This window comes from Mastigoproctus giganteus, chromosome 1, assembly GCF_048544385.1.
Source record: "Mastigoproctus giganteus isolate SK-2022 chromosome 1, ASM4854438v1, whole genome shotgun sequence".
NCBI classification, from domain to species: Eukaryota; Metazoa; Arthropoda; class Arachnida; order Uropygi; family Thelyphonidae; genus Mastigoproctus; species Mastigoproctus giganteus.
The window spans coordinates 193,969,921-193,996,493 of NC_143575.1; the positions used below are offsets into that span (position 1 = coordinate 193,969,921).

Here is a 26,573-nt window from a genome sequence, read left to right on the forward strand (position 1 = left end):
CTCAAGGTATGGCCTGATCATTGTCTTATACAAGGGGATATCACCTCCTTATCCCTGCTAGCAAAATTCCTGTATATTACTGACAAGACCTCATGACCTGCTCTGGCGGCCTATCTGCACTGCTCAGAAAACTTCATAACTGACTGCACAATTACCCCCAGGTCTGTTTTATTCTCCACTTCCCTGGGTGTAACACCCCACAGTTGGTACTTATCTCTGTGGCTACTGCTACCTATATGCAGTACTTTGCATTTGTCAATGTTAAACTTCAGTTGCCACTTCTCAGCCTGTCTGCCTAACTTTTCTAGATTCTGTTGCATTATATTGTGTTAATGAGATCCTGACTCAACTCATCTTAGATTTTGAACATTTGTAAAGCTCTAGCTGATAAGGCACTTGAAATAGTCATTGCAGGTTTGATTTGATTTTTGATTTGGTAGTTGTTGGTGCATCGGCTTCTGTGGCCATATTGCACCTCCCAAGGTTTTTGCAGTACTTTGATCCAAGCCTGAGGCGGGAATCGAACCCGCGACCTTTGGGTTGCCGGGCAGGTACTTTACCCACTCGGCTAGCCCGGTTGGCGTCATTGAAGGAGCATAGTCTAAATTCCAATAGAGGATTGGAGACTATTAACCCCTTACAGAGACCTAAAGGGGTCTGCAATGAAAGACAAACAAGCATCATTAATTTTTTTTAAGAACATCACAACTGCACCTTCTTCTTCTGCAGACTCTTATGTCATCTTCCCAAGAAGATCTTCATAAGGACCTTACATCTTTCTAATCCATCCTCCTGCCATGCTCATATCTTTTCTATATCATCAAGATTAGCATGATTTTTTTTACATATTATTTATTCTTCATATAAAACATTCTTGGTGTTGATATTCATTTATTTAATTTTTAATAATAATGGTTATTACGTGTTTTTATTGATCATGAACTTTGATTTCCATAAGCAAGATCACCTTAACTCCCTGTTTTTCATAAGGCTTTGTATTTACATTCTACCTTTGGCCTTGCTTGTATATTTGTATTTTGGCTCTCTCACTGATGACAATATATTTTTTATTATTATTATTATTTTCAATATATAATATAAATGCATTGTCAAAATTATAATCTCAAAAAAATGCTTGAGATGTATAAAACCTGCATTGCCTTATATTCATTTTTTAAGAAATGAAATGATGTTGATGGATACTTGCAATTCTTGAAAAATGAATTCTATTTATGCAAGTAGGAGGTTCAATATTATTTAGTTTTTAAATGCTGTTTTAGAAGGATATAACATGTTGACCTTTAAAACTAAAACACTTTTTCACTGGCTTCTTTGTATTTTTATTGCTCACCAGTTCTTCTTAATAATGTATGCTAACCAATTGGTCTTAATATTCAGTTTTGATATTCACAGTTATTTCCAGGAATGTATCCACCTGTATGAATAACAAGGGTTTATTTTATAAATTTTAAGTATAGTTTAAGTGCAACAACTAGTTGAATTATCTTTCTTATGAAAACAGAACTAATATGTAATAAAACAAAGTTCTGCTTAAAGACTAGCTGGCTCATTTTTATTGTTGGATGGAGGAAGAACCATAGCAAAATTCATAATCGATTTAGTAAACTCTTCCTTTGGTTATATGAAACTGAAGTTCATTCACATGGCAGTGGATGGAAAAGTATAATTATCACACTACATTTTTCAGATAGTGAAAGAGAAAATTTATGAATTAATGTATTTCTTTCATTGCTTCATTATTGAGTATTCCTTCAGTACCTGAACTGCGAAATAAGCAAAAACAAAATTTTACATATACATGCATCCAAAACTCTTTTATTGCAAAATATGAAGAAGAGTACAGGAAGGTGTTTATTGTTTCTTTACATTCTACCTTTGGCCTTGCTTGTATATTTGTATTTTGGCTCTCTCACTGATGACAATATATTTTTTTTTTTATTATTATTTTCAACATATAATATAAATGCATAGTCAAAATTAGAATCTCAACAAAATGCTTGAGATGTATAAAACCTGCATTGCCTTATATTAATTTTTTTAAGAAATGAAATGGTGTTGATGGATACTTGCAATTCTTGAAAAATGAATTCTATATTGCAAGTAGGAGGTTCACAATATTATTTAGTTTTGTAAATGCTGTTTTAGAAGGATATAACACTTTGGCCTTTAAAACTGTCAATGTAAAACATTTTTCACTGGCTTCTTCATGATATTCGTATTTTTGTTGCTCACCAGTTCTTCTTAATAATGTATGCTAACCAAATGAGATTCACATAGCACTCACAAAAACTTTGAATACAAAATTCAGTGGAATCAAAAGACATGGTCCACACAGAGAACAAGGAATCAAAAGTCCAGGGTTCCTTGTTATAAAGCAGTTGTTGGTATTTAACAATTTGATGGTAAGCTTTAGATAGCTTCAGCTAATGAGTTCATGCATTGCGAATCTTTCCTGGTACATAATTACGATCTATAACTGGGTCCTGTAGGAACATGTGAAGACAGCGTTCATTTTGGGCTAAAGGATGACCAGCAACCCTATAAATGAAAACAAATATATTAGGTTACATTTTAGTTTTAGTGGAAATGAATTAGAATTTAAGATTGAGCAAAGCCACATAATAGATTTTACTATTCTCTTCAAAATAAACAAACCAGTTTAAAACAATTATACACGGAATTGCATTGATTTGGTGTATAATAATAAATACATACCAGAAATCCATATAAAATTTGGAACATCATTATGAATAGTAGTAGTGGCATATGACACAACAGAACAAGCTTTTAAGCATATAAAAAAAAAAAAAAAAAAAAAAAAAACAAAACCTCCCACATCACTTGTTCATTCCCTCCAAAAATTTATCTAGTTCTTTCTTCAAATTCCCTACTTCCACAACACATCAAAGTTGTTCCAAAAATCAACCAACTTTTGGCCGAAGGCAAAACTCTGCACACCTCATGTGTCTGAGCAAGTGGAAGAATGCCATCAGCATTGAACTTGCTCGATTCATTCAAAGCCTTAAACACCTCAATCTACAGATGCTGCAATTTGCAGAACTGAAGCCTTTCTTGGTAAGACCAACCTTTTGTTCTCCCTCACCAATCTTCTAGGGAAATACGCCTGTTCCAGCAGATCCACATCTTTCCTAAAATGAGACCTCATTTTAGGAAGGCCTGTATGCAGTATTCAAGATGTGGCTAAAACATTGCCTTGTACAATGGGATAATCACCTCATCCTTGCTAGACAAGTTCCTGTACATCAGTTACAAAACCTCGTGAGCTGTCCTGGCAGCCTGTCTGCATTGCCCAGAGAACTTCATATATAACTGAACAATTGCCCCAGGTCTTTTTCATTTTCCACTACCAAGTTACCTGTATGCAGTACCTTGCATTTATCAGTGTTAAAGTTCAACTGCTATTTCTTAGCCCATCTAATTTTTTTTAGATCTCGTTGTGGGAACTCTCTGATTACTGTCATTAACCACTCTGCCAACCTATGTATCATCTGCAAACTTAGATCTAAAAACCTTCATCGATATCATTAAAATTATAGAAAACAACAATGAACCCAACACCGAATTATGGGAATTCCTCTAATAACATTAATCTGTGTTCAATAATAACCACTCTCTGTGTTCTCCCACACAACCAACCCTTTATCCAAAGTAGTAACTTGCCCTTAATGCCACACTGCTCTAATTTGTACATCAGCCTTTTATGTACAAACATATCAAAAGCATTTCCTGAAATGCAAGTATATGATATAAAAATTATTTTTTCATCCAGTTCCTTTTTTATTACATCATAGTATCCAATCATATTGGTCAGACAAGATCACATCTTAACAAATACATGCTGTGACCGTAGTATAATTGCATTCCTGTCTAGATGGCCCTGCATTACTCCCTAACCAGTGATTCCATTATTTTCCCTGGAACAGAGTTAAGCTAACAGGCATGTAATTACTCATGTCACCTTTAGATCTCCCCCTTGTGAATTGGTGATACATTTGCACATCTCTAGTCCATAGGGACGTCTCCAAATCCAAAGCTTGTTCTTGTAATTATGGCTAAGGGTTTGTTTACCTCCTTTCTCGCCTCCCTTAATATAATTGGTTAGACCCCATTCACTCCAGATGCTTTTTTTTATGTTAAGCTCCAACGATTTCTCTTCCACTTTCCTGTTAGATTTTGATGAACTTTTGGCACTAGTTGTGCTCCAAGTTGTAACAAACTGATCTCACAGCACCTGACGTGTGTCCAACTTTCTTTCTGAGAAAGGTTTTTAGTCTAATGCTTGACCTTTTACCAATGGATTGCAATACTTATTCAATGTTACTTTTTTAATAAAAAAAATTGAAAATTTAAAAATTGTTTTTACACATTAATTATTTTCAATGAAATAAAATTTATTAATGCTTCTGAAAATAAAAATGTAAATATAAAGTATGTAAAGCTATTAGTCACTTCACTTTAGAAAGCATGTACACATTAATGTTTTACCAAATAAATATATAAATAATAATAATTGAGATAATAAACCATTTAAATTGGTAATAAGAATAACTAAAATGTTTCATTTCCTAATTTCTGTAAGAGAAGTGGAAACCATTTGACAAGAAAAATGTTTATATTAAGCTGAAACGTCCTCTGTATTAGTGATGGCTGGTGAATGAATGATCAATGCAGCAACTAGCTGAATGACTGACTCGAGTCACTAAGAAGAGTCATGTGCATTCACGAGACATTAGCCTGGGACAATACTAGAAGGGTTCACATAAAAAAGGGTACATCAGCAGCTCACAGCTTATTAAAGAAAGTGGCAAACTACAAGTTCACTATGATCAGATAAGATGCAAAATCATAATCATGAAAAATGGGTGATTGAATCACTAAAAGAAGCCAATCACCATGTCTAGGAAAGATGGAAAGTCACAATCAAGAGTCAGCATAGATGAATACAATCTTGTCTCGCTTAAAGGAAGGATCCCAGAACCAGGTGTCCACCGATAACAGATGAAATTACGTGATACTTTGAGTGATGATTCTTTCACAGATGAAATCTGTGAAGAATCATCACTCAAAGTATCACTGGCACCTGTTCTTTGTAGTGTTATAACATCAACAGATGCATATGAAAGAGATTCAGAATCTGCATCACTTGAATAGAATTCTATTTCAGTATCAGATGACATATTATAAAGAGTTGATTCAATGTCATCAGCTTCAACATACTGTATATCCTGTGTTCCTTTTCAGTCCCAATGTCCCAGGCTGTGGATCCATTATAACAACCCTTTAGGGTAAAATTTTATAGGAAAACATTTTTTACACCAAATTTTATTAGTAGACACACACTAAAGATGATTCTTTGTTTTGCTTAAACTAAAGAATTAAAATTCAGCAAACCATTCAGCTTTAAAAAATTTCACCTTTTCTTCTGGTAGAAAATACTAAAACTAGATAAATAACTTCAACATAAGTTTGTTTTGACACAAGTTTGTATTTTGGCAGTGAATGTGTTAATAAACAAACACACTTCAGATTTCTTTCTTGTGAAACTGGAAATGCTCTTGACAGTCATGTCTAGATGGCAGTGTGGCACTGTTATAAACAAAACTTTGATTCAATGTTTCTAAAGAGGCAAAAGCAATCATAATCAGTTAGTATATAATAGATAATACACAGAGAAATCCACAGACAGAAAAATCCTATGTCCATTAATGTTTGAAAACATTGTGTATTGGTAAATATGGCTGTTTATGGTATGACTGTATCTTAATATAAAATGTATATGTTACCAATAAAATTTAATTTAAATTCCATGCCTGGGTTGATAAATAACTTCAACATAAGCAAACCTCCTGCTTAAAATTATCAAATCTGCAGTTTTTCAAGTCAATGTCAAAATGTGGCAGTTATGTGTATCTCTCATTTTCTGTTCCTTCTAATGTCATTGATTTAACTCAATATTCTAGACCAGCTCAAAACAGAAGCAGAAGGCTTTTTTCATGATTTTATTGTAAATCCATTACATTAATTAATATATTAATTCTTCTTTAATAAAGCTTCCAGTAGGTTCTCATAATTAAAATTGGCAGAGCTGATAAAACTGATATAAGCAAAACATCTACAGCCCCTTCTATTTCTTTTATCTTCAATGATGTTGTCCAGAAAAAATGAACTTCTTTCAAAACTTATTTTTGATGGATAATGAACTGGATTTTGACATGTCTACTAGTCACTAGTGATTACTTGTTCTACTTTTCAAACTGTTCAGAAGTGGTTTTTCTTACCACTTCTATTCTCTTTTTTTTTAAACAGACTTATCAGAAGTGCTATTGAAAGTGTTTTATGTTTTCCTTTTTTTTTCACTTCTTTCTAGATAGTGATAAATATCCCAATATCCATCCACTTTCAAAGGAAATCATGCAGTCCCTTTTTTTCAGCACACAAATTAATCAGATGACAAGGACAGCCTATTACACTAAAGTTCTTGAGCTTTTCTTTTAGTATCCTTCAGTTTTAAGGTCTTCCATAACAGGGACATTATATTAAATGTCAGACAGTTTTCAAAGGAATCTCACACACTTTCAATTTGATGATTGTGTTTTTTTTTTTTTTTTTTTCTATTAAGAAAGGCCATCACAATAGGATATAGTTTTGAATGACTTTGATTGCTGCCATCTGTAACAATTGAAAATGGTACATTTTTCAAGTGAGGGCTGATGACCCTCCTATGTGTGAGTCTTGTGGCACAGTTTTATCAATTAGACACATTTTAATCGAATGTCCAGTTTTTAGCAGTATCCGTCTTACCGCTTTTAATCATCTGACTGAGCCATATACACTCAGTCAGATTTTATCCGACAATGACAATGTGTCTGCTATTTTTAGATTTTTAAAGTCAATAAATATTTTTACTCGTTTATAAAATCTACATTTTTCTTATACTTCTTGACATAGTGACCTAACTAATTAGGTCACTGAAAGTTTAAATTATTTTATAAATGACATGGTCTTGGCGCATTATAGCCTTAGTAGCTAATGCGCCAATAAAACCAAAACCAAACCAAACCAAACCAAACATTTTTCAAAGTCATTGCTACCTCTTCTTTCCCTCTTTGTGCAATTTCACTAACAATGCCTGCTCTTTCTGTTCTTTACTTATTTTGCTATCAAGAAACATTTCTGAAGAACATGCCTGCATGATTAGCACAGCTCAGAAAAAAATCATGGTCTATGATAAACAATGAGAATAAACATTCAGCACACACAACACTATCATTTTCACTTTGAAATGCTACATCTATTTTTGCATTTCTTTATATATACTACACATTGTTCTTATGCCTACTTTTGGGCAAATGTCTGCATCGCCTTTCCAGTCACATGAAACTGAAAATTTATATTTATGTATAGTGCACAAAGCAAATATGTTACCTTTTCCAAATTCTTCACATATAGCATTCCTGCACAAGAAAAATAGGAAATGCTGCATGTAATACAAAGAACAAGATGTTTTGTATGTTCCAAATTTTTATAAGTAGCCAATGTTAGCCAATTTGTTAATGAAAATAAGCAAAAATTCACAAATTTTTTTAAAAATTCCAAGCTGAAGGGTTTTTTGGAAACATATGGAGAAAAACTATATTTCAATAGTGATATGGAGGAGTGGTTGAAATGAGTCACAAAGACAGTTTCCACTGTAAATCTGGAGAGTTGGATATATATTATCAGCATATAAGTAGAGAAATAAAAATCAGAGTTTTCATGAAAAGGAGGAAAAAAAGACTAGAGAAAGGATATAAAAAACCTAAGGAGGGGGGGGAGAGCATAATTTTGATGCAAACCAAGGCTAACCAAATGTTCATAAGAATTCATAGAGAAAACCAGTGACGTCAGTGTGCAAAAAGTGAAGAACTTTTAGAACCAGATCAGAAATAAATAATAAGACTCAAGAAAAGGCATTATAGGGAAAATGCTAACAGTATCAACGGCAGCAGATATGTCTTAAAACAATAGGCAGATTTCTTGTTGGCAAAGCCTTTTTTTTTCTTTTTCTTTATGAAAACCCCAAACACGAAAGGTATTAAAACCTATAGTGCTTATACCGTGCATGGGTTAGAGGTTGAGAGGACGAAAGAAGATATTTGTTGACATTAGACTTGAACTTCTGTAGACTAATTTTCAGGAAATAAGTATGGAGGAAGGTTGTTCCTCAAAACGGCAGTTGAATGAATAAACAAGAAAGATGAAAAGTTAGTTCTGTGAGTTTTAAGTTGGACAGTAAATGGATGTTGTCTGGTGGTGGCACATGTTCAGACTGTTTTGAAAGAGAGAGTGGGAATAATAGAAGCCAATTCAGAAGAACAGTGCCTATGGAAGTATCTATAGAAAAGGCATGCAGCACTACATCTATGAGACAGAGTGGAGAGACTGTTAGAGATGAGTCATTAATTAACCTAACTGTCCTCTTCTGAATGGAATCTAGAAGCCTGAGAGAGGTTTTGGGGGTGCCACCCCAGATGTGTGAACATGGTAGGGCGGATTTGCGATTTGTACAGAGTGAACAGCTGTTTGGAAGAAAAGTAATGCTGAGAGTGAAAGAGAAAAACAAGATTTTTAGATGCAATATTTGTAATGTGCTTGTGCCAAGAGAGATTAGAAGTCAGGGTAATCCCCAAAAGAGATATATCATTTTGCCTAGAAATCGGAGTGTCACCGAAGATAAGCACAGGAGCAAAAGAATCTTTTTTGCGAGATATAAGACAAGACTGAGTTTTAGAAGGATTGAAATGAACTAAGTTGTCTTTGTCCCACTGGAAAACTACCTGGAGATCGCAATTTAAGGAATTGGTAGCGGATATTCGAGAAGTTGAAGCTGATTGAGCAGGGCAAGGTTTCTCAAACTGAAAAGTGGAATGCAATGTGCTATCATTGGCAAAACTATGGATAGGATTTCCGGTCAATGGAAGGAGGTCATTAATATACAAGAAGAAAAGAGTGGGTGAAAGAACTGAACCTTGGAGGACACCAGAATTAGTGGAGAAGTTAGAAGACAGAGAACCATCTACCATCACCCTCAGTGAGCAGTCAGAGAGAAAACTAGATAACCAATTACAAAAAACAGTTGGCAAACCATAAGATGAAAGCTTGTTTAGAAGACCTTTATGCCAAACACGATCGAAAGCCTTTGAGATGTCAAGAGCAACTGCTTGTGTTTTACTGAACGTTTCCATTGAATTTGTCCATAAATGTGTAACGTAAGCCAGAATATCACCAGTGGATCAACACTGACGGAATCCATACAGGCAATCGTTGATCAGACGGAATGTTTCTAGATAGTTTAAGAGTTGGCGGTCAACTGATTTTCCATTACTTTAGAAAAAGTAGAAGTAATTGCAATGGGACGAAAATTGGATGGGAGGGATTTGTCACCCTTTTTAGGAACTGGCTGGATATGAGCAAATTTACAAGCAGAAGGGAAAAAAGGCGGCAAAGAATAGGAGTAAGTTCAGGAGCACAGGTTTTGAGAACAAGTAGGAAAATACCATCGGGACCTGGAGCTTTCTTAGCATCAAGATTCGTCAAACTCCTTCTGACTTCCTTTTGACGGAAGACCACAGGAGGCATTGAATGGAGCATGCTGGGAGGTGTTTTACCAAGATCATTAATACATGAGTTGGAAGAAAAATGGGATGCTAACAGGTCAGCTTTATCCTTGGCTGAAATGACAATAGAACCATCTGGTTTTGATAGAGGTGGGAGCAGAGATGGGCAAAAGTTGCGGCCAATAGCTTTGGCAAGAGACCAGAATGCTCAGCTACCATTAGGGCAAGAAGCACGTTTTCTACTCTTAACCTGTTTAAAATCTGGTTTGGACTGATTGATAACAGCTTTACAATTGTTGTGAGCTCTGGTTTAGAATAGGAAATGAAACTGAAGAATTGGATACAAGCAAATTACAAAATGCAACATTCTACTCTTGAACAGCCTCCCTCCACCATCTGCGAGGAGATCTATAGAAGAAATTTACAGCAAGTGCTCCCCAACAGAGACATGTTAAAACTGATCACACCAAAATATCAAGCCAAGAGTAAAAATAGAAGCTCCACAAACTGGGTCATCGAACTGGCACCTGAAGCTTGGCAAGCCGTAATCAGACAAACAGTGGTGTACATGAACTGGGGATCCCACCGGTTCAAAGAGCATGTAGTTGTTCCTAAGTGCTTCACGTGTTGCCGCTTTGGGCACACAACTCACAAGTGCATCCAGGCGGTGACTTGTGGATACTGTGCGGAGAAGGGGCACAATTTCATAAACTGCCCGAACAAAGACCCGACTTGTGCTAACTGCAAGTGGCACAAACTTTCTCACTCCCATTCACTCCGAGATAATAAGTGCCCCATATATCTGAAGGCAAAGCGTGCCCAACAACAAAAAATTGATTATGGGGACACTGCCTAAAAAACATAATACCACCTGTATCAAATTCCTGCAACTAAATGCTCAGCAAGCTAAAGCTGTTGCTGCCCAGACAAGGCAAAGGGTGGAGGAAGATAACTATGATATACTGCTCCTCCAGGAACCATATGCCTTTGCCAATGCCGTATGTAGATACCCACTGAACTACAAGATCGTCCAAGTGGAAGGTGAAACACCCTGGACGGCCGTGGTCGTGCGCAATCCCAACCTGACCGTTACGAAAATATCTCGCCTGTGTTCTACATGGGCCACCTGTGCACATATTATCTCATCCCTGGGGGATTTTTACGTAATATCCATGTACTGTTGTCCAGGAGAAGACATTCTGCCAGCTATCCAATACCTGCACTATGTTCAAACAGAACTTCCAGAATCCTTATTTGCACGGACCTAAATTGCCGCTCGCCCATGTGGCACAGCGAAACCTTAGAACACAGAGGCTCCAGAAATGGCCAGTGCATGGAGGAGTTTCTCACAAACAGCAGCATTGTGGTCTTAAACCATCTTAACAACCTGCCGACATTTTCCTCAACTCTCTGGGAGTCCACCCTGGATGTCACTATGTCAACAAGATCTTTTGCCAACTACATAACTGACTCGATAGTCCAGGATGACTGGACCACCTCAGACCAGCGAGCCATCACTTTCGAAATGTGGAAGTCCATCCACTGTTTACCAACCAACAACCAAAAGTTGCACTGTTATGCAGTCCACAAGGCCAACTGGGACAGTTTTAAAACAGCCATTACTCCAAATGCACAGAGTTTGTTGACCAATAATAATCTAGAAAGCCAGCACTCAGATCTGCACCAGCAAGTTGTTTCTGAAGCAATTATCAATGCAGCCAATCAAACAATCCCAAAAAAGATTTCATGAACGGGTGTGGTCCCGAGAGCTGGAAGTCCTCAGAAGACAGGCTAACCAGAAGAGGCGTGCTTTTCAAAGAGCCAGGTGGTTCTGGCCCCTCCCAGAGGTTGAGTATCATCAGCAACAGTACCAGGATGCCTACACTGCAATGATCAGGCAACAGAAAAAGCTGTCCTGGGAGCACCTGGTTTCCACAGTGGGAAACACTGACCCATGGGGTATCATATACAGGATTACAACCAACAAACTACCCAGAGGTGACGACATCAACAACCCCCCCCCCTGGGAAATATGACCAAAAACTGGCAGGAATTCATAAACAATATCCTCAACGCCACCTTCCAAACCCTAGATGGCCAAGACACCCTGCAACAACAGCTACTTAGCAATGCCAATGACACCTATCAATCTGACCAGACAGAGGAACCATTCACTCTCCTAGAACTCCAAACTGCAGTCAACAAAATGCAATAAAATCAAACTGCAGTAAAGGCAGAAATTGCCAAGAAGGTGGCATCCCAAACCTGCTTCTGAATCTAAATAACCACTGCCTCCGCTCTGGCTGCTTCCCAATGAACTGGAAGGTGGCCAGCATTAAGCTCATATTAAAAAATCCACCCAAGCCACAACACCAACTGAACTCCTATCGTCCGATTGCACTCCTCTCTGTCCTGAGCAAGGTGATGGAACTGATGCTTAGAGAAAGAATTGAGGCACACTACACCCAGGCACAACTCCATGCACCAAACCAATTCAATTTCAACCTGGGGAGATCCACCGTCCATGCATTGGAGAATATGCTGGGTCTGGCCGAAAACTGTGATCAGAAATACCTTTTGGTCATCTGGGTAGATTTCGCGGGGACTTTCGACACCTTATGGTGGCTGAGCGTCCTTGCATGACTGAGAGAAGCGGACCTGCCAGGTAACCCCTTCGCCTGCCTCCGGAACTATCTGAATAACCAAAAAATCACAGTACAGGCCCTATACAGAGATTAAACATAAATGATAGACAAATGCATTGTGTACGGAGCCCAGATACAATACACAGCCTTAAATGGCCTCTGATGAAGATACATAAGATACAACATATAAAAGTACATACAGATACAACAGAGCGTGTATAGCGCAGCATCTCAGAGAGTCCACCTAGAGCATGTCAAGGGCATACGTGTCTGCAAGAATGGAAGATCTGTAGGTTCTGTCCTTCCAGAGCTTCTCAAGGTCTATGGCTAATCTATTCAATATTTGGAAGCAGTTATGTGGAAACACATTGTTCAGAGAGGACATGCTACGCAGCTTCGATCTGTATGGGGATGTGTTGGTCTGGCATCTTCCCCTGTCTGACGGTCTGGGGATGATATCCCATATATCAGGTGAGCTCAGTTTTCCGGATAGAAGCTGAGAGAGGGTATGGAACGCCAAATTTATCGTGGATCTCCGCAGGGCTCTGTTCTTGGTCCACTTTTGTAGAATTACGTCCTCGACAAGTTTCTTTGCTTGGACCTTGGAAACGTCCATTCACAGGCCTATGCGGATGATCTCACTTTGATCCTCGCAGCCAACTCCAGGGCTCAGATGGAGAACCTTGCTAACAGAGCTTTAGGAACCCTCCTAATGTGGGCTGAGAAGCACAAATTAACCATCTCTCTGACCAAAACCCAGTCCATATTATTAAAAGGCTATCTAACTCCAACAAGACTACCACAAATAAAAATTTATGACAGGACAATCAGGCTGAAAACTGAGTTAAAATACCTAGGCATCATCTTGGATAGAAATTTATCATTTGTCCCTCATCTCAACAACATTCACGCAAAAATAAAAAAGTACACAGCAATGGTTGCCGGGACTGAGGAGGCGCACCCTTGCGCTCTTCTACAAGACAGTCTTCATTCCGATCATCACATACGCCTCAGGTGCCTGGTACCGTAAATCCTCAACAGCAGTGAACCGGAGAAGACTGGGCATAATCCAAAGACCGATCCTTTTGACCATAACACGTGGCTGCAACACGGTGTCAACTCATGTGCTTCATGTGATTGCGGGGGCTCTACCCCTAGACCTGGAGGTTGCCTGTGTGGGTATGCTCTACCATCTGAACCGTGGAACCAGCACTACATTCATGAACTTTACCACAGATCCTGCCAATAATAGATCCATGGAGAAAAGGAGACTACAAACCCATCTGATGAAAATCTGGTAACAATGCTGGACAGACTCCACAAAGGGAGAAATTACACGAAAGTTCCTGCCAAATGTACAAACTACATATCCACAGTTTCCATCCTGGTTCTCCCCAGGCTTATATACAACCTACCTCCTCACAGGGCATGGAGCAATTCGCTGCAAACTAAATCTACTGGGAATTATTGGTGACCCAAGGTGTGCCTGCGGCTCCCTGGAGTCCTGGCACCATTTTATGTACGAGTGCGAGTTGTGCAAAGATCTCCGTGGTTTACTTGTCACCCAACTTCATTTTATACTTACAAATCAGAAGCATTACCTACTGGAGGATGAAATCACCTACAGAGCCTTTTTGGAATTTGTCCAAAAGATGTTTGCTAGATGCCGGACACTTCCACCACCTGCTGATCCTAACCTGTTGGATCCACCTTAGATATAACCTCAAGCCCTGGTCAACCTGCCGCAAGGAAATCACACACCCTGGAAGAACCAGGCTGTAGCAACAAAAGTGCAAACCAACCAACCACTACATCATTGTCACCACAAAGAACAGGACATCAGTCCCAAGAGTGACCACCAAAACCGGACCAGACTCACTGAACGGACCCTCTACATTTTAAGTGACAATTGGATGGAACAGGCATCCCAAGTGTGGCCAGACTCAGACCATAACTAGGACAAACTGGAAGATGGGACACTGTTCCCATGAGTGACATTTCTTAGACCAGACTGGACTTACTGAACGGGAACTCCTAAGGAGACTTGCCACAGTTTTGATGTTCAAGGCCATCTTGGCTCTCAAAACCATGCTCTCTTACACGGTCCTTTCTTCCCCTTTCCTCCTAGCGGGGGAGCTGACGGTCTCTATGTCTCCCCTCCCCTGCTGATCCCTCCTTCCCTCTGGTGAGGCATGGGCCTTCCCTACTGACACCTTGGGGTGGCCTTCTCTATTGACCCTATATTTTATGTTTCCCCCCCAGTTCAATCTTAAAAATTTACATGACTACTGTTCAAACCAACCCCTAGTAATCGTACCCTATACTCAAAAACTTAACACAATTTTTAATTACCTCGGCTAACCCTATTCCTTCCCTCCCCCTTTTTATATCAGAGGTCCTTACCACTGAAATCTCAGGAAATTAGGTGGCAGGACCTGCCAGAGTAAATAACTATAATACTGGTGTACCTGGTCTGCCTCCACAGGGCAGAGTGTGGACAACATTGGGTCCCATTAGGGGCCTGATGGCTAAATAACCAGAGGAACAATGGTACATGACACTACACATATACAAAATCCATACACTTTTAAACCTCTGGCATTGACAGTGTTCTGTTTTGCACCCACAATGTATACTACACGGAGAGGGGGGAAACCCCTGGTGCCGTTTGACACTAAACACACTCTACACTCACTCTTGAACAGCCTTAGCACGTTTATCGGAAAACCAAGGTTTAGATAAAGCACAAGATATTAAGGTGGAGTGTGGAATAAAGGATTCCATTCCTACAAAATTAATTTCACTGACACGATCTGAGCAAATACTGATATCAGAAGTTTTGAAATAGTAATCCAATCAAGGAAAAAAAGAAAAGAAATCTTGGTCATCCCATTTTGCATTCTTGTAATGCCAAACAACACGAGGTTGGGAATAGCCATCAGATAAACGTTCCATTGGAGAAGAGACAATCACCAAGTTGTGATCTGAGGGGCCTAAAGGACCACTCACTTTGACTGTGTACTTAAAAGGGTTGTTTTTGAGAAAAAGATCAAGAAGCATGTTGGCTGTATGGTTAGGATCGTCTTGTATTCTTGTAGGTAAAAGAACAATCTGTGCGAGGACATTAGTAATTGCAAAAGCCTCAGCATCTCAACCAGCTGGGTCGGTGGACTAGAAAACAGAAGCCAGCTGGAGTTATTAACATTAAAATCACCAAGGAAAATTACCACCGTTAGGAAAGTTGGACTGGAGAAAGTCAAGTTGCATAGGGAGAAATTCAAAGAGTTCCAAGTGAATAGTGGAGTTGGAAGAACGGTAGAGACAACAGTTGAATTTGACAGAATGAGGTAGAGAAATTTTAAGCCAGAGAAGATCGAAAAGGGGATATTCCAAATTACCAAGTCTCTGACAGGAAATATCAGAACGGACATATGCACAAGTACCACCTTTGAGGTGAAAGGAATCATATAGTGGATAATTTGGGCAACTGAAATGAGCAGTGGTTGAATCAACTGATAACTGAGATTCTGTCAAAAAAGTACATGGGGTTTGGCAGACTAAATGGAAATGGACATCATTGAGATTAGAACTGAGACCACATATATTTGTGAAATGAACTGGGAAGTGTTTGGGAGGTTTCGATCTTTTTGCATATAAATTTGCTCTATTAGTTTAACAATTCATGGTGCATTCAATAGTAAAATAAGTGGGGGGGGGGCATGCTGTATGAAGTAATGAAATTTTTGGATATGGCGTACACATGATAAGATATACCCAGATCCTCGATATAACGTGGCATCAACAATGCCTCCTGCATGCACACTACTCAGACTCCCTCCAGTCACTATCTGGCAGAGTAGAGGCAGTAACATTATACACTAGCTGATCCGGAAGCCTCCTAGAGAGTTACCAATATGTTCGGTCTGGTGTACTAACTAGCGGCCAGCCTGCGAACACCGTTTTTTGTCCTAGTATACACAAAATAAAGCTCAGGCTTTGGAAAATTAAACTCAAACCTAGTCATCATTTAGGTCAGTTGGTTTCTTAAAAAAATTCTTGAAGAAAGAAGAATGCTTTGCTTTAATTTAAATAAATCAATTAACTCTGAGCTTCTCCATCATGGCTTACTATAACTGAAAATAAGACCAGTGCTAGACATAATATTCTATTGTCGGGGAAAAGGGGAATATATTGTGAAAAAAGGATAGGTGGAACAGGACCTGGGTATGTCTGCCAGGTGCAAAAGTTGATGTCGTAGAGCAGATATCTTTTAAGGGCACAAAAGATGAAATTGTTGTACACATTGGCACTAATGATATTAAGAGTAGAGAACTATAGAATTACTTAACAAGTACAGGACAATGTTGAATTGCAGACCCTTTCAAAGAAATTTGAAAGTGTCTGCAATTCTGTCCAGATACGACAGGAGGGAATATATGACGAGAGCCTTGTGAATCAATTCAGTCCTTGCGAGATTGTGGGTAGAATTTTTCTCAGCATGGTCTGTGCTTGTTAACAGGAGAGACTGCCTCTACAGAGATGGGATACACTTAAAAAGAAAGGGTGCACATATATTTGCTGATGCTATCGAGGCAGTGTTAGGTGGGTTGGAAAACTGCTAGCATGGCAGGATACATAGACTAATAGATTAACAGTAGCTGCTGGCATTGGTGAAAGTGATTCTTGTACTGCTTCTATCGGAATGAGCAGCAGCCTGGAAAAGGTGCTGGGGATTTCAAGGACTGCTGGGAGTCATCACGGAACAAGTAAATACATGGGCTATGTTAGGGTAACTAAGAATAAGAACAGGTGCATGTATACTTGCATGCACTCCAATGCTAGGAGTTCAGTAAATAAATTTGATAAATCTGAAGTGCTAGTCAAAACATCAAAGGCAGATATTGCTTGGTTATCAGAGACGTGGTGTCACACAGATATAAGGCATGCAGAATTGGAATTTGGGGAGTACAATGTGTACAGAAAGAATAGACAGGATAGGAAAGGAGAAGGGGGTTATGGTGTTATTTAGGAAATAGATAAAATCAAAGGAAGTGCATCCAGTTGACATGGGTGGACAGTGCAATGTTGAGTCAGTTTGGTGTGCCATAAGCACTGGGAAAGAAAAAACTGAGAGCAGGAGTATGTTATAGGCCTAATTACTGATGAGTAAACTGAACAATGGTACAGAGAAACAGAGTGGGCCTCAGAGTGTCTTACAATGGGGATTTTAACTTCCAAGATATAGACTGGAACTTTCAGTTTGGTCACTCGCACACAATCAAGGCTTTTGAGGATTTATTGGATGATTGTTTTCTATAGCAGCATGTTCGAGAGGCAAACAGAGGGAGTAATACTCTTGATCTCATTATCAGCAGTGATTCTTCATGAGTTAAGAATCTGCAGATAAAGGAACCACTAGGTGGCAGTGATCAGAGTGTACTGGTGTGGGATTTACTAAATTCTATACAGTGTGACCAACTGATGGTGTTACTAACAGCAAATTCTAAATAGGAAGCAATCAAAGAAATAATCTTGGAAGCTATTATGAGGCTTTTCATATCAACTAAGAAATATTCTTAAGGTTTAGGCATAAATGGATGTCAGATGAACTAATGAGACTCGTGGCAGGGAAGAAAAATGCATGGGATGCATATAAATGGTCAAGTGACATAGAAGCATGTGGTAGATATAAGCTGGTCTGTAATGAAGTCACAAAGGGGGTTAGGCAGGCGAAGGAAGATTATGAGAAATATTTGACAAAAGATTCAAAGAAAAACAGCAAAGAGTTCACTTATGTAAACTCTAGAAGGAAGGGATGAATCAGATTTGTCCACTTGATATTGATGGTTCAATTGTTGATGAGCCTGCTGAGGTAGCTGAAACTGAATGAGCATTTTGCATTTACATTCACACATGAGGAGTTTTTCAGAGAGGGGAATGCCAGAAGTTAAATCAAACTCTGGGAGAGCTAAATGATTTTGTAATAACTGAGAGCAAAGTGGAGGAGAAATTGTTGAAGTTAAACATAAGAAATGAACTTGGGATGGATGGGATCTATCCAGTTATATTAAAGGAGGCAGCAAAAGAAGTAAGCAAACCCTTAGCCATAATTATGAGAATTTCCTAGGACTCAGGGGAGGTCCCCATAGACTGGTGATGTGCAAATGTGTCCTCAATTCACAAAAGAGGATCAAAGGGTGACATGAGTAATTACAGACCTGTTAGTTTAACTTCTGTTCCAGGAAAATTAATGGAGGCACTGGTTAAAGAAGCATTGCAGGATCATATAGACAAGACTGCAGTTATAATTCAGACACAGCACAGGTCTGTTAAGGGGAAGTCTTGTCTGACCAATTTGATTGGATACTATGATGTGGTCACAGAGGAACTGGATGCAAAAAAATATTTTGATATCATATACTTGGATTTCAGGAAAGCTTTTGATACTGTTGCACATGGAAGACTAGTATACAAATTGGAGCAGTATGGCATTAAGGGCAAATGCTGCTATGGATAAAGGGATAGTTCAGTGGGAGAAGACAGAGAGAGAGAGAGAGAGTTGTAATTAATGGACACTGCTCTTTGTGGACTAATGTTATTAGAGAAGTCCCCCAGGGTTCGACGTTGGGCCCATTGTTGTTTTCTGTATTTATTAATGATATTGATGAAGGTATATCAGGCTTAATGTCCAAGTTTGCAGACGATACAAAGGTTGGCAGGGTTATTAATGACACTACGCTACTGTAAGAGAATCTAGAAAAGTTGAGCAGATGGGCTGAGAAGTGGCAATTGAAATTTAACATTGACAAATGTTAAGTGTTGCATATGGGTAGCAGTAACCCTAGAGTAACATACCAACTGTGTGGTACTACACTCAGGGTAGTGGAGAATGAAAAAAAAATGGAGTAATTGTGCAGTCAGATATAAAGTTTTTTGAGCAGTGCAGGCTACAAGAGTAGCTCATGGTGTCTTGTCAATGATATACAGGAATTTTTCTAGCAGGGATAAGGAGGTGATTATCCCATTGCATAAGGCAATGGTAAGGCCTCATCTTGAGTTCTGCCTACAGGTCTGGAGGCCTCATTTTAGGAAGGATGTAGAGCTGCTGGAACGAGTACAGAGAAAGGCAATGAGATTGGTGAATGGAACAAAGGGCTGCTCTTATGTAGAAAGGCTTAAGTTCTGCAAGCTGCAGTATCTGGAGACTAGGCTCCTGCGAAGTGATCTTATTGGCATGTATAAGGCCTTGAATGGTTTGAGTAAGCTCAATGCTGATGGGATTCTTTCTGTTGCCCAGATTTATCGCCTGAGGGGGCATAAATTCAAATTGAGGAAAGACAGTTGTAAAATAGATTGTGTAGAAATTTGCCTTTAGCCAGCAGATGGTTGATTGCTGGAACAAACGTCCATCTATCGTTGTGGAAAGTGACAGCTGAAATAAATTCAAGGCAGAACTAGACAAACATTTGGAATGAATGGATGGGTGAAATGAGAACGGGTTTTTTTTTTTTTTTGTTGTTTTTGCTGATGTTGTATGAGCTTATCTCCTTGCATCATATGCCTCTACTAATGCTAATAACAGGATGCTGTTGTCAAATTTTATTTTTTTTCATTTCCATGAAAAATGAGTAAGTAAACTATTTCATATGCTATTTGGTACTAAATATTTAATGGTATGATGTTATCATAAATGGCACTTTTCACTACAAGTTTTTGGTTTTATCCACTTCTGGTGAAAGATGATATACACAATTCATTAGCTAAATAAATGAAACTATATTCTGCTTAAATTGCAAGTGCTCTATGATTAGTCTATGGTCACAAAAAGGAAAGAAATATGAAATTAACTGAAACTAGCTAATTTAGGCCCTGCTTCAAAAGGTCTCAAACTGCCTCATTATTATAGTAATAGTATTCACCATACAGTTCAGAAAGCCACAAGCTTTTGCTGCACTGGCAAAAAAAAAAAAAAAAAAAACTCACCAAGTAGATAAGAAAATACAAATTATATGCTTCCCTTCTCATACAGGTAACTATCCAGTTGACCTTTGAATTTGTTCCAACTGTCAGCCTCAACTACCTGCGAGGACAATGAGGATGTTCCAGCAATTCCTACAAGGATGTTCCAGTAATCAACGATTTGTAGGCTAAAAGAAAGCTTCCTACAAACTAATTTAAAAAACTTAACTGCTGTAAATTGAATTTATGTCCTTAGTTGTGGAATTCTTTATAAAGTGAAAATTCCACCTTCATTCATTTTACTAAACCCTCTCAGAGCCTCATAAACCTGAATCAGGTCACCTCTGACGTGTGTGGTTGCCAAGCTTGGTAGTCCACATATTCGGAGTCTTTCCTCATATGGTCGCCCATTTGCCCATCTCACCATGCAAGTTGCCAGTCTTCGGACCCTTTCAAGAAGCTTGATATCTTTTTTCAGATGAGGTCTCCATACCTGAACACAGTATTTCAAATGTGGTCTTGCAGTTGCCTTATACAGTGGGACTATGACCTCCATATCTCTACTGGATAAGGTTTGATAAATCATTGATAGAACACCACGGGTTTTCCTGGTGCCTGTTTACACTGCTCAGAAAACTTCATATCTGCCTGTATTATAACTCCCAGATCTCTTTCTTTCTCTACTGTTTTTAATTAAACTCTACTAAGTGTATAATTTATTTTGGAGTTGCTATTCCCCAAGTGTAAGACATTTGCATTTTGCAAACATTAAAACATAGTTGCCACTTTTCTGACTATTCTTGCAGCCTGCTCTAGTCATCCTGAAGGAGCGTTGCCCGGTATTGATCATTAACTACTCTACCAATCTTTATGTTGTCTGAAAATATTGACATCAAGCCTTCTATCCCATTGTTGATGTCATTTATGAAAATCAGAAACAACAGTGGTCCAACCCTAGATGAACTGATCCCCACTTCTGATGTTACACCAATCTGAAGAATATCCATTAATCACAACCCTCTGCCTTCTGGCAATCCATCTTAGAATCTTACCAGTAATCCCAACTCTAGCTAAACAATTCAATTATCAGTAATTCCAACCTGTTCAAGCTTATATAGTAACCTCTCACAAGAATCAAATGCTTTGCTAAAAAACAAATAAACTACGTTGAAATTGTTCCCTACATCCAGCTCATAAGTAACTGTGTCAAAATAACCTACTAAGTTAGTTAAACATGATTTTCTCTATATTGATAGGATTTGAATAGAAAAGTCTCTAAATAGGCAGTGAGTGACAAATCAATTGGTATAAATGGTAGGGATGCTTGACTGTTTCCATGGTCCTGAAAAAATTTTTCCACGAGTTGAAAATTTATGATCACAGCAATTTTTAAAATAAACTTGAATGATAGCAAATCTTACTTATTAACAAAAAGTTCTAAGCCCTTTCTCCTCTCTTCGATAAAATCTTCATCAAAAATTCCATCATCTCCTCTAAAAGGAAGTTGCCTTTTCCATGCTTTGCCTGGCAAAGGGGGGACTACAATCTAGAAAATAATTAATATTTTATATAAATTACTGTACTTTGATATGCAAAAAAAAAAAAAAAACTTGCTGCTAGTTTCCTACTTAGTATATTAATTATACTGCACTATATGATATTAATTATAATAAATACTCTATGGAATTTTCTTATCATAGCTTGTTTGAATGACGTGTGTGGTATTCTATGATGTGTGACAGGACAACACTGATCTATCTTCAATTCATGCAGCATGTACATGACTAAATAGTGAGTATTCATAATTTGGAAATACTGGATGTCAAGGTCATTTAAGGACACCAAGAAGGTCTTTTCTTTGGGAATATGCAAAAGAGTGATAAGCCTTACACCACAGACAAACTGAAAACAAATATTTGTCAGGAAACTGAATCCATTACCAAGGAACACATTATAGCAAACCTTCACAAATACAAAACGTTGGCCAGAAATCAATGGGAACCATTTTCAGCATGTCCTGTAACTAGCCAGATTATTATGACCTCATGTATGTTGCTACCAGTTTATATTACTTTATAAAATATTTCTGGGTTCTGCAATGCAAATATCAACTATATAAAACAACCACAAAAATAAACATATAATTTAGGACATCAAACTTAAGAATTATTTGCCCCTTACCTTACTATCTCTTTCCAGTTCGTTCCTCAACCATTCAAAATCACTATAGCGTCTCCTTACACTGGATTCTTTTTTCTTAAATACAGGAAGATTTGTCTAATAATTAAATATCAATTATTATTATTATTATACTGTATTTATACATGCATGCACACACACACACACACACGCAAAAATATGCAGACTAAAAATATACAGTAAATTCCCTTTATAACACTCTTGCTTATGTCACTTTTTCTTTTATTATTATTATTTTTTTATTGTTTTTAAGGTTCTAATAAGAAATAAATCCTGTTATAAACCTCCTTTCTCTCAAGTTTTGGTTTTGGGAAATGAATGTTATACTAAGATCTAAGAATCATTTACAGTGTAGTTTGTTTATTTCATAGAAATTATTTCCAGCAAGGTGATGTTTGTTTTTTATTTCAATTTTAAATCATGGCTTGGAAGGCAGAAAGATCATTCTTTACAATTTTTGCACTTCTTGAAATACCAAAAAGTGGCATCAATAAATTTTATTAATAATAGCAGCATTGTTATTACAGGTTGGCTGTGGTCCAGTGATTGGTACACGCAGCCATGAGAAAAGAGATTGTGGAAAAAATGTCGTGTGTGTTTATGTACATGGTCCATTATGCATTTGACACTGAAAATCCAGCTACCTTTAATGTGTCTGTATATATGCAGTGATGATGAATGTGTAAACTCTTCCAGCCTCGGCCATCTGGAGAATAAATGAAAATTTATTTTATTTATTGGTGCATTTACATACTCTCCTCAGTTTTTTTTTTTTTTTTTTTTTTAATTCAGTATTGTCTGCTTTCCTCACTGATACAGTAATCAGAATCTTTTGTTTAATATAGTATTATTGACACCAAGTATTATTATTAATGACATTTTTACATAATAATACTATACTTATACAGTAATGCTCAAGATATTACTGTAATGCTTAGTTTAATTTATATCTATATAATATCGGTGTAGATACATATAGACAACTCTTAAGAAAAACTACGATAGTAGTATGGGAGGCATCATTTCCTCTGTATCTCATATTGTGCTCATCCTTCACAATATCCACACCGATATTATATAGATATAGAATCTCAAACTCACAACATATTATGCCCAGTTGCATTTAGTTATATTTAGTTTAATTTAGTAACATCTTATTAAAATTTTTTATTCTTTTTAAAAGAATGAAGGTATGAAACAAGAAAGCATGAGACATTAAGTAAAAGTTTTCAACTTTCTTATAAACCTGGCTCCGTAGCCAGGTGGGAAGGAGCAGCAGTGCGTAGCACACGCTTCTTGATTAGACCGGGGTTCGAGCCCGTCACCACCAAATACGGAGGATGTGGAAAGGTCAGGGAATTACCACCGCATATCCCCGGAGCAATATGGCCTTAGTTGCTAATGCTCCTAAAAAAACCAAATAACAAAATAACAATAACTATAAACAAATTACAATTCATAATACAAATTATATATAAAAAATTTTATTGTATGTAGAAAGTGTGAAGAAGAAGATTTGTTTTAAGCCCATTGAATCTATGGTATACACCAGAAGTGAACTCAATTAAATGGATAAGGAATGTAGCAATATATGATATGAAAAAGAAAGAGACGGGAAATTAAAAATAAAAATAAGAAGTGAAAAGGCGACCAAAATAAGATTACATTGCAGTGTTTTTCACAATTTCAGTGTCTTCATCAGAGGTCATCCACAGAAATTATGAGAAAGACGGCAATGTTCTTGCATCTGTTTTTTTTTTTTTTTGCGGTAAGAATAAGGTCTAATAAACTGTGCCAATAAAAGTAGTTATATTAGGTAGGGCATACAGATCATGGATGACTTTACAGAAGCAAGTAAAAAGAATTGATAAAACTAAAGTAATGAATATTGGAATAGGCAGGAAGAAAGGGACTTACCATTACCTTGTAAAACTGACCAAATACCGGCACGCCGCCATCTTGGTCATTTGGTCAGTTTTACAAAGGTAATGGTAAGTCCCTTTCTCCTTGCCTATTCCGATATTCATTACTTTAGTTTTTTCAATTCTTTTTACTTGCTTCTGTAAGGTCATCCATGATTTGTATGCCCTACCTAATATAATTACATTTATTGGCACAATTTATTAGACCTTATTCTTACTGCAAAAAAAAAAAAAAAAAAAAAAAAATTTAAATTTCGTTCTTAACAGGTGTATCATAGCATACAGAACATGTCGAAAATAGAAGCAAGAACATTGCCGTCTTTCTCATAATTTCTGTGGATGTTGACACTGAAATTGTGAAAAACACTGCAATGTAATGTTATTTTGGTTGCCTTTTCACTTCTTATCTTATTTTTATTTTCCTGTCTCTTTCTTTTTCATATCATATATCACTACATCCCTTATCCATTTAATCGAGTTCACTTCTGGTGTATACCATAGATTCAATAGACTGAAAACAAATCTTCTTCTTCACACTTTCTACATACAATAAAATTTTTTATATATATACACATTATGGTTGTAAGGTACGTTTTGCTAATGCAGCGTCCCTGATCCATAATCAATGTTATCTTCCTTTTTGTACCGTTACATTCCACCCTCCATGATTACTTAGCTTCTTAATACAATTATTCTTTTATTATATATATATATAATTTTATTCTTTATATAGAGGTATTAAATAAACATCAATTATAGATCCTCACAAAACTAAAAAGATACTGTACACCTTTTTATAATGAAATAAATATATACATTTTAAAAAAAAATAAGTTTAAGGTAACTTAAACCCAAATTACGTGGCACCCCTGCAATATTGTTGCGGCACCCCGGTTGAAAACCACTGCCGTAATCAATAGCAGTAACTTGTCCCTAATACCACACTGGTCCAATTTGTGCAGCCGTTCATATAGAACAGTATCAAAAGGTTTGCTGTAATCTAAATATATGATGTTAAAAACTGTTTTATTTTTTTTCCATCCAGTTCTTTTGTTACTGCACCATAGTAACTAATCAGATTGTTTGGACAAGATCTCTCTCTTAACAAATTCATGCTGTGATTTCTATATAATTACTAATTTCACCCTTTGTGAATAGGAGAGACATTTTCACATCTCCAATGCAGAGGTACCTACCCTGAATCTAAGGATGCTCTCATAATTATTGCAAAAAGTTTCTTACCTATTTTGCTGCTTCCTTTTTTATAAATGGATAGATTCAATCAGCCCCAGGTGCCTTATTTATTTTTAGCTGCAACAACTTCTCTTCCATTTTCATTTCAGTTATCACAAAATCTTTTAGCTCCCAGTTACAACTTGGTATACTTCTGGTATTGCTTGGAAATGCAGATATACAGATGGCAATGTATACTAGAAAAATTAAGATATATCTTACAATAATGGACACCTTGTTTGAAACAGCCTTCAAAATGTGATTCTATGTATGTATGCCAGGAAAGGTTAATCATTGCTTTCACAATTTTTCCTGCCACTGAAAATGTCAGGCTGTTCTGTAGTGATTCACTTGTTCTTGAAACTACCTTTACAGATCCATTGGTATTTTTATAATCTGAAAGAACTTTTCCCAAGTCTAACAAAGCACACATGATTGACCATAATAGTTTAACTCATTCCTTCACTACTTCTTTTAAAATAAGATGGGTATGTGAAAGTTTTCAGGTTCACTAGCATAGCTGCTTCTTTATATGGATGAACTTGAACTTTCATCTGTAAAGATCAATACAAAACTACCTATTCAGTTCATCACCAATGTTAGTTTTGTATTAAGATGAGGATGCAATAAAACCATCTGGTTATTGTAATAGAGGTGGAAGTATGAATGGAGAGACCAGAAGTAAGTTTCACCTCAATGCACCTACTTGAATTATGAAAAAGCATGTGCCTCCAGCCAGATTTAATGTACTGAAATTCACTGCTTTGTTGGTTGGTGCATTATTTGATATAACCATTTCAGGGTAAAGAAAAATGTATGAAGTGCAAAAATTAATGTTCCAAAGCTTGACATTAATGTGGGGAAAAAATTGGTCCAGTAATCATAAGAAGAGTTCTTAGAAAACATAATTATAATGGTTGGATAGCTATGAGAAAACTAACAATCTTAATAAGACAAAAATGCCACAGTTTATTCAA

The 26,573-nt window shown here is 37.2% G+C and overlaps 1 protein-coding gene across 1 annotated transcript in view; it reads right to left on the reverse strand.

Moving 5' to 3' along the window:
* Positions 1 to 2,088: 2,088 nt before the first annotated feature.
* LOC150091405 (sorting nexin-12-like) overlaps positions 2,089 to 26,573 on the reverse strand; it is a 33,938-nt gene continuing 9,453 nt past the window's right edge. The window contains exons 2-4 of the mRNA XM_090383739.1: positions 22,424 to 22,519; positions 21,664 to 21,788; positions 2,089 to 2,559 (exon numbers count right to left, since the gene is read on the reverse strand). Coding sequence (XP_090239865.1) covers positions 2,454 to 2,559; positions 21,664 to 21,788; positions 22,424 to 22,519 — 327 coding nt within the window. The 3' untranslated portion in view covers positions 2,089 to 2,453. The remainder of the gene's footprint in view (positions 2,560 to 21,663; positions 21,789 to 22,423; positions 22,520 to 26,573) is intronic.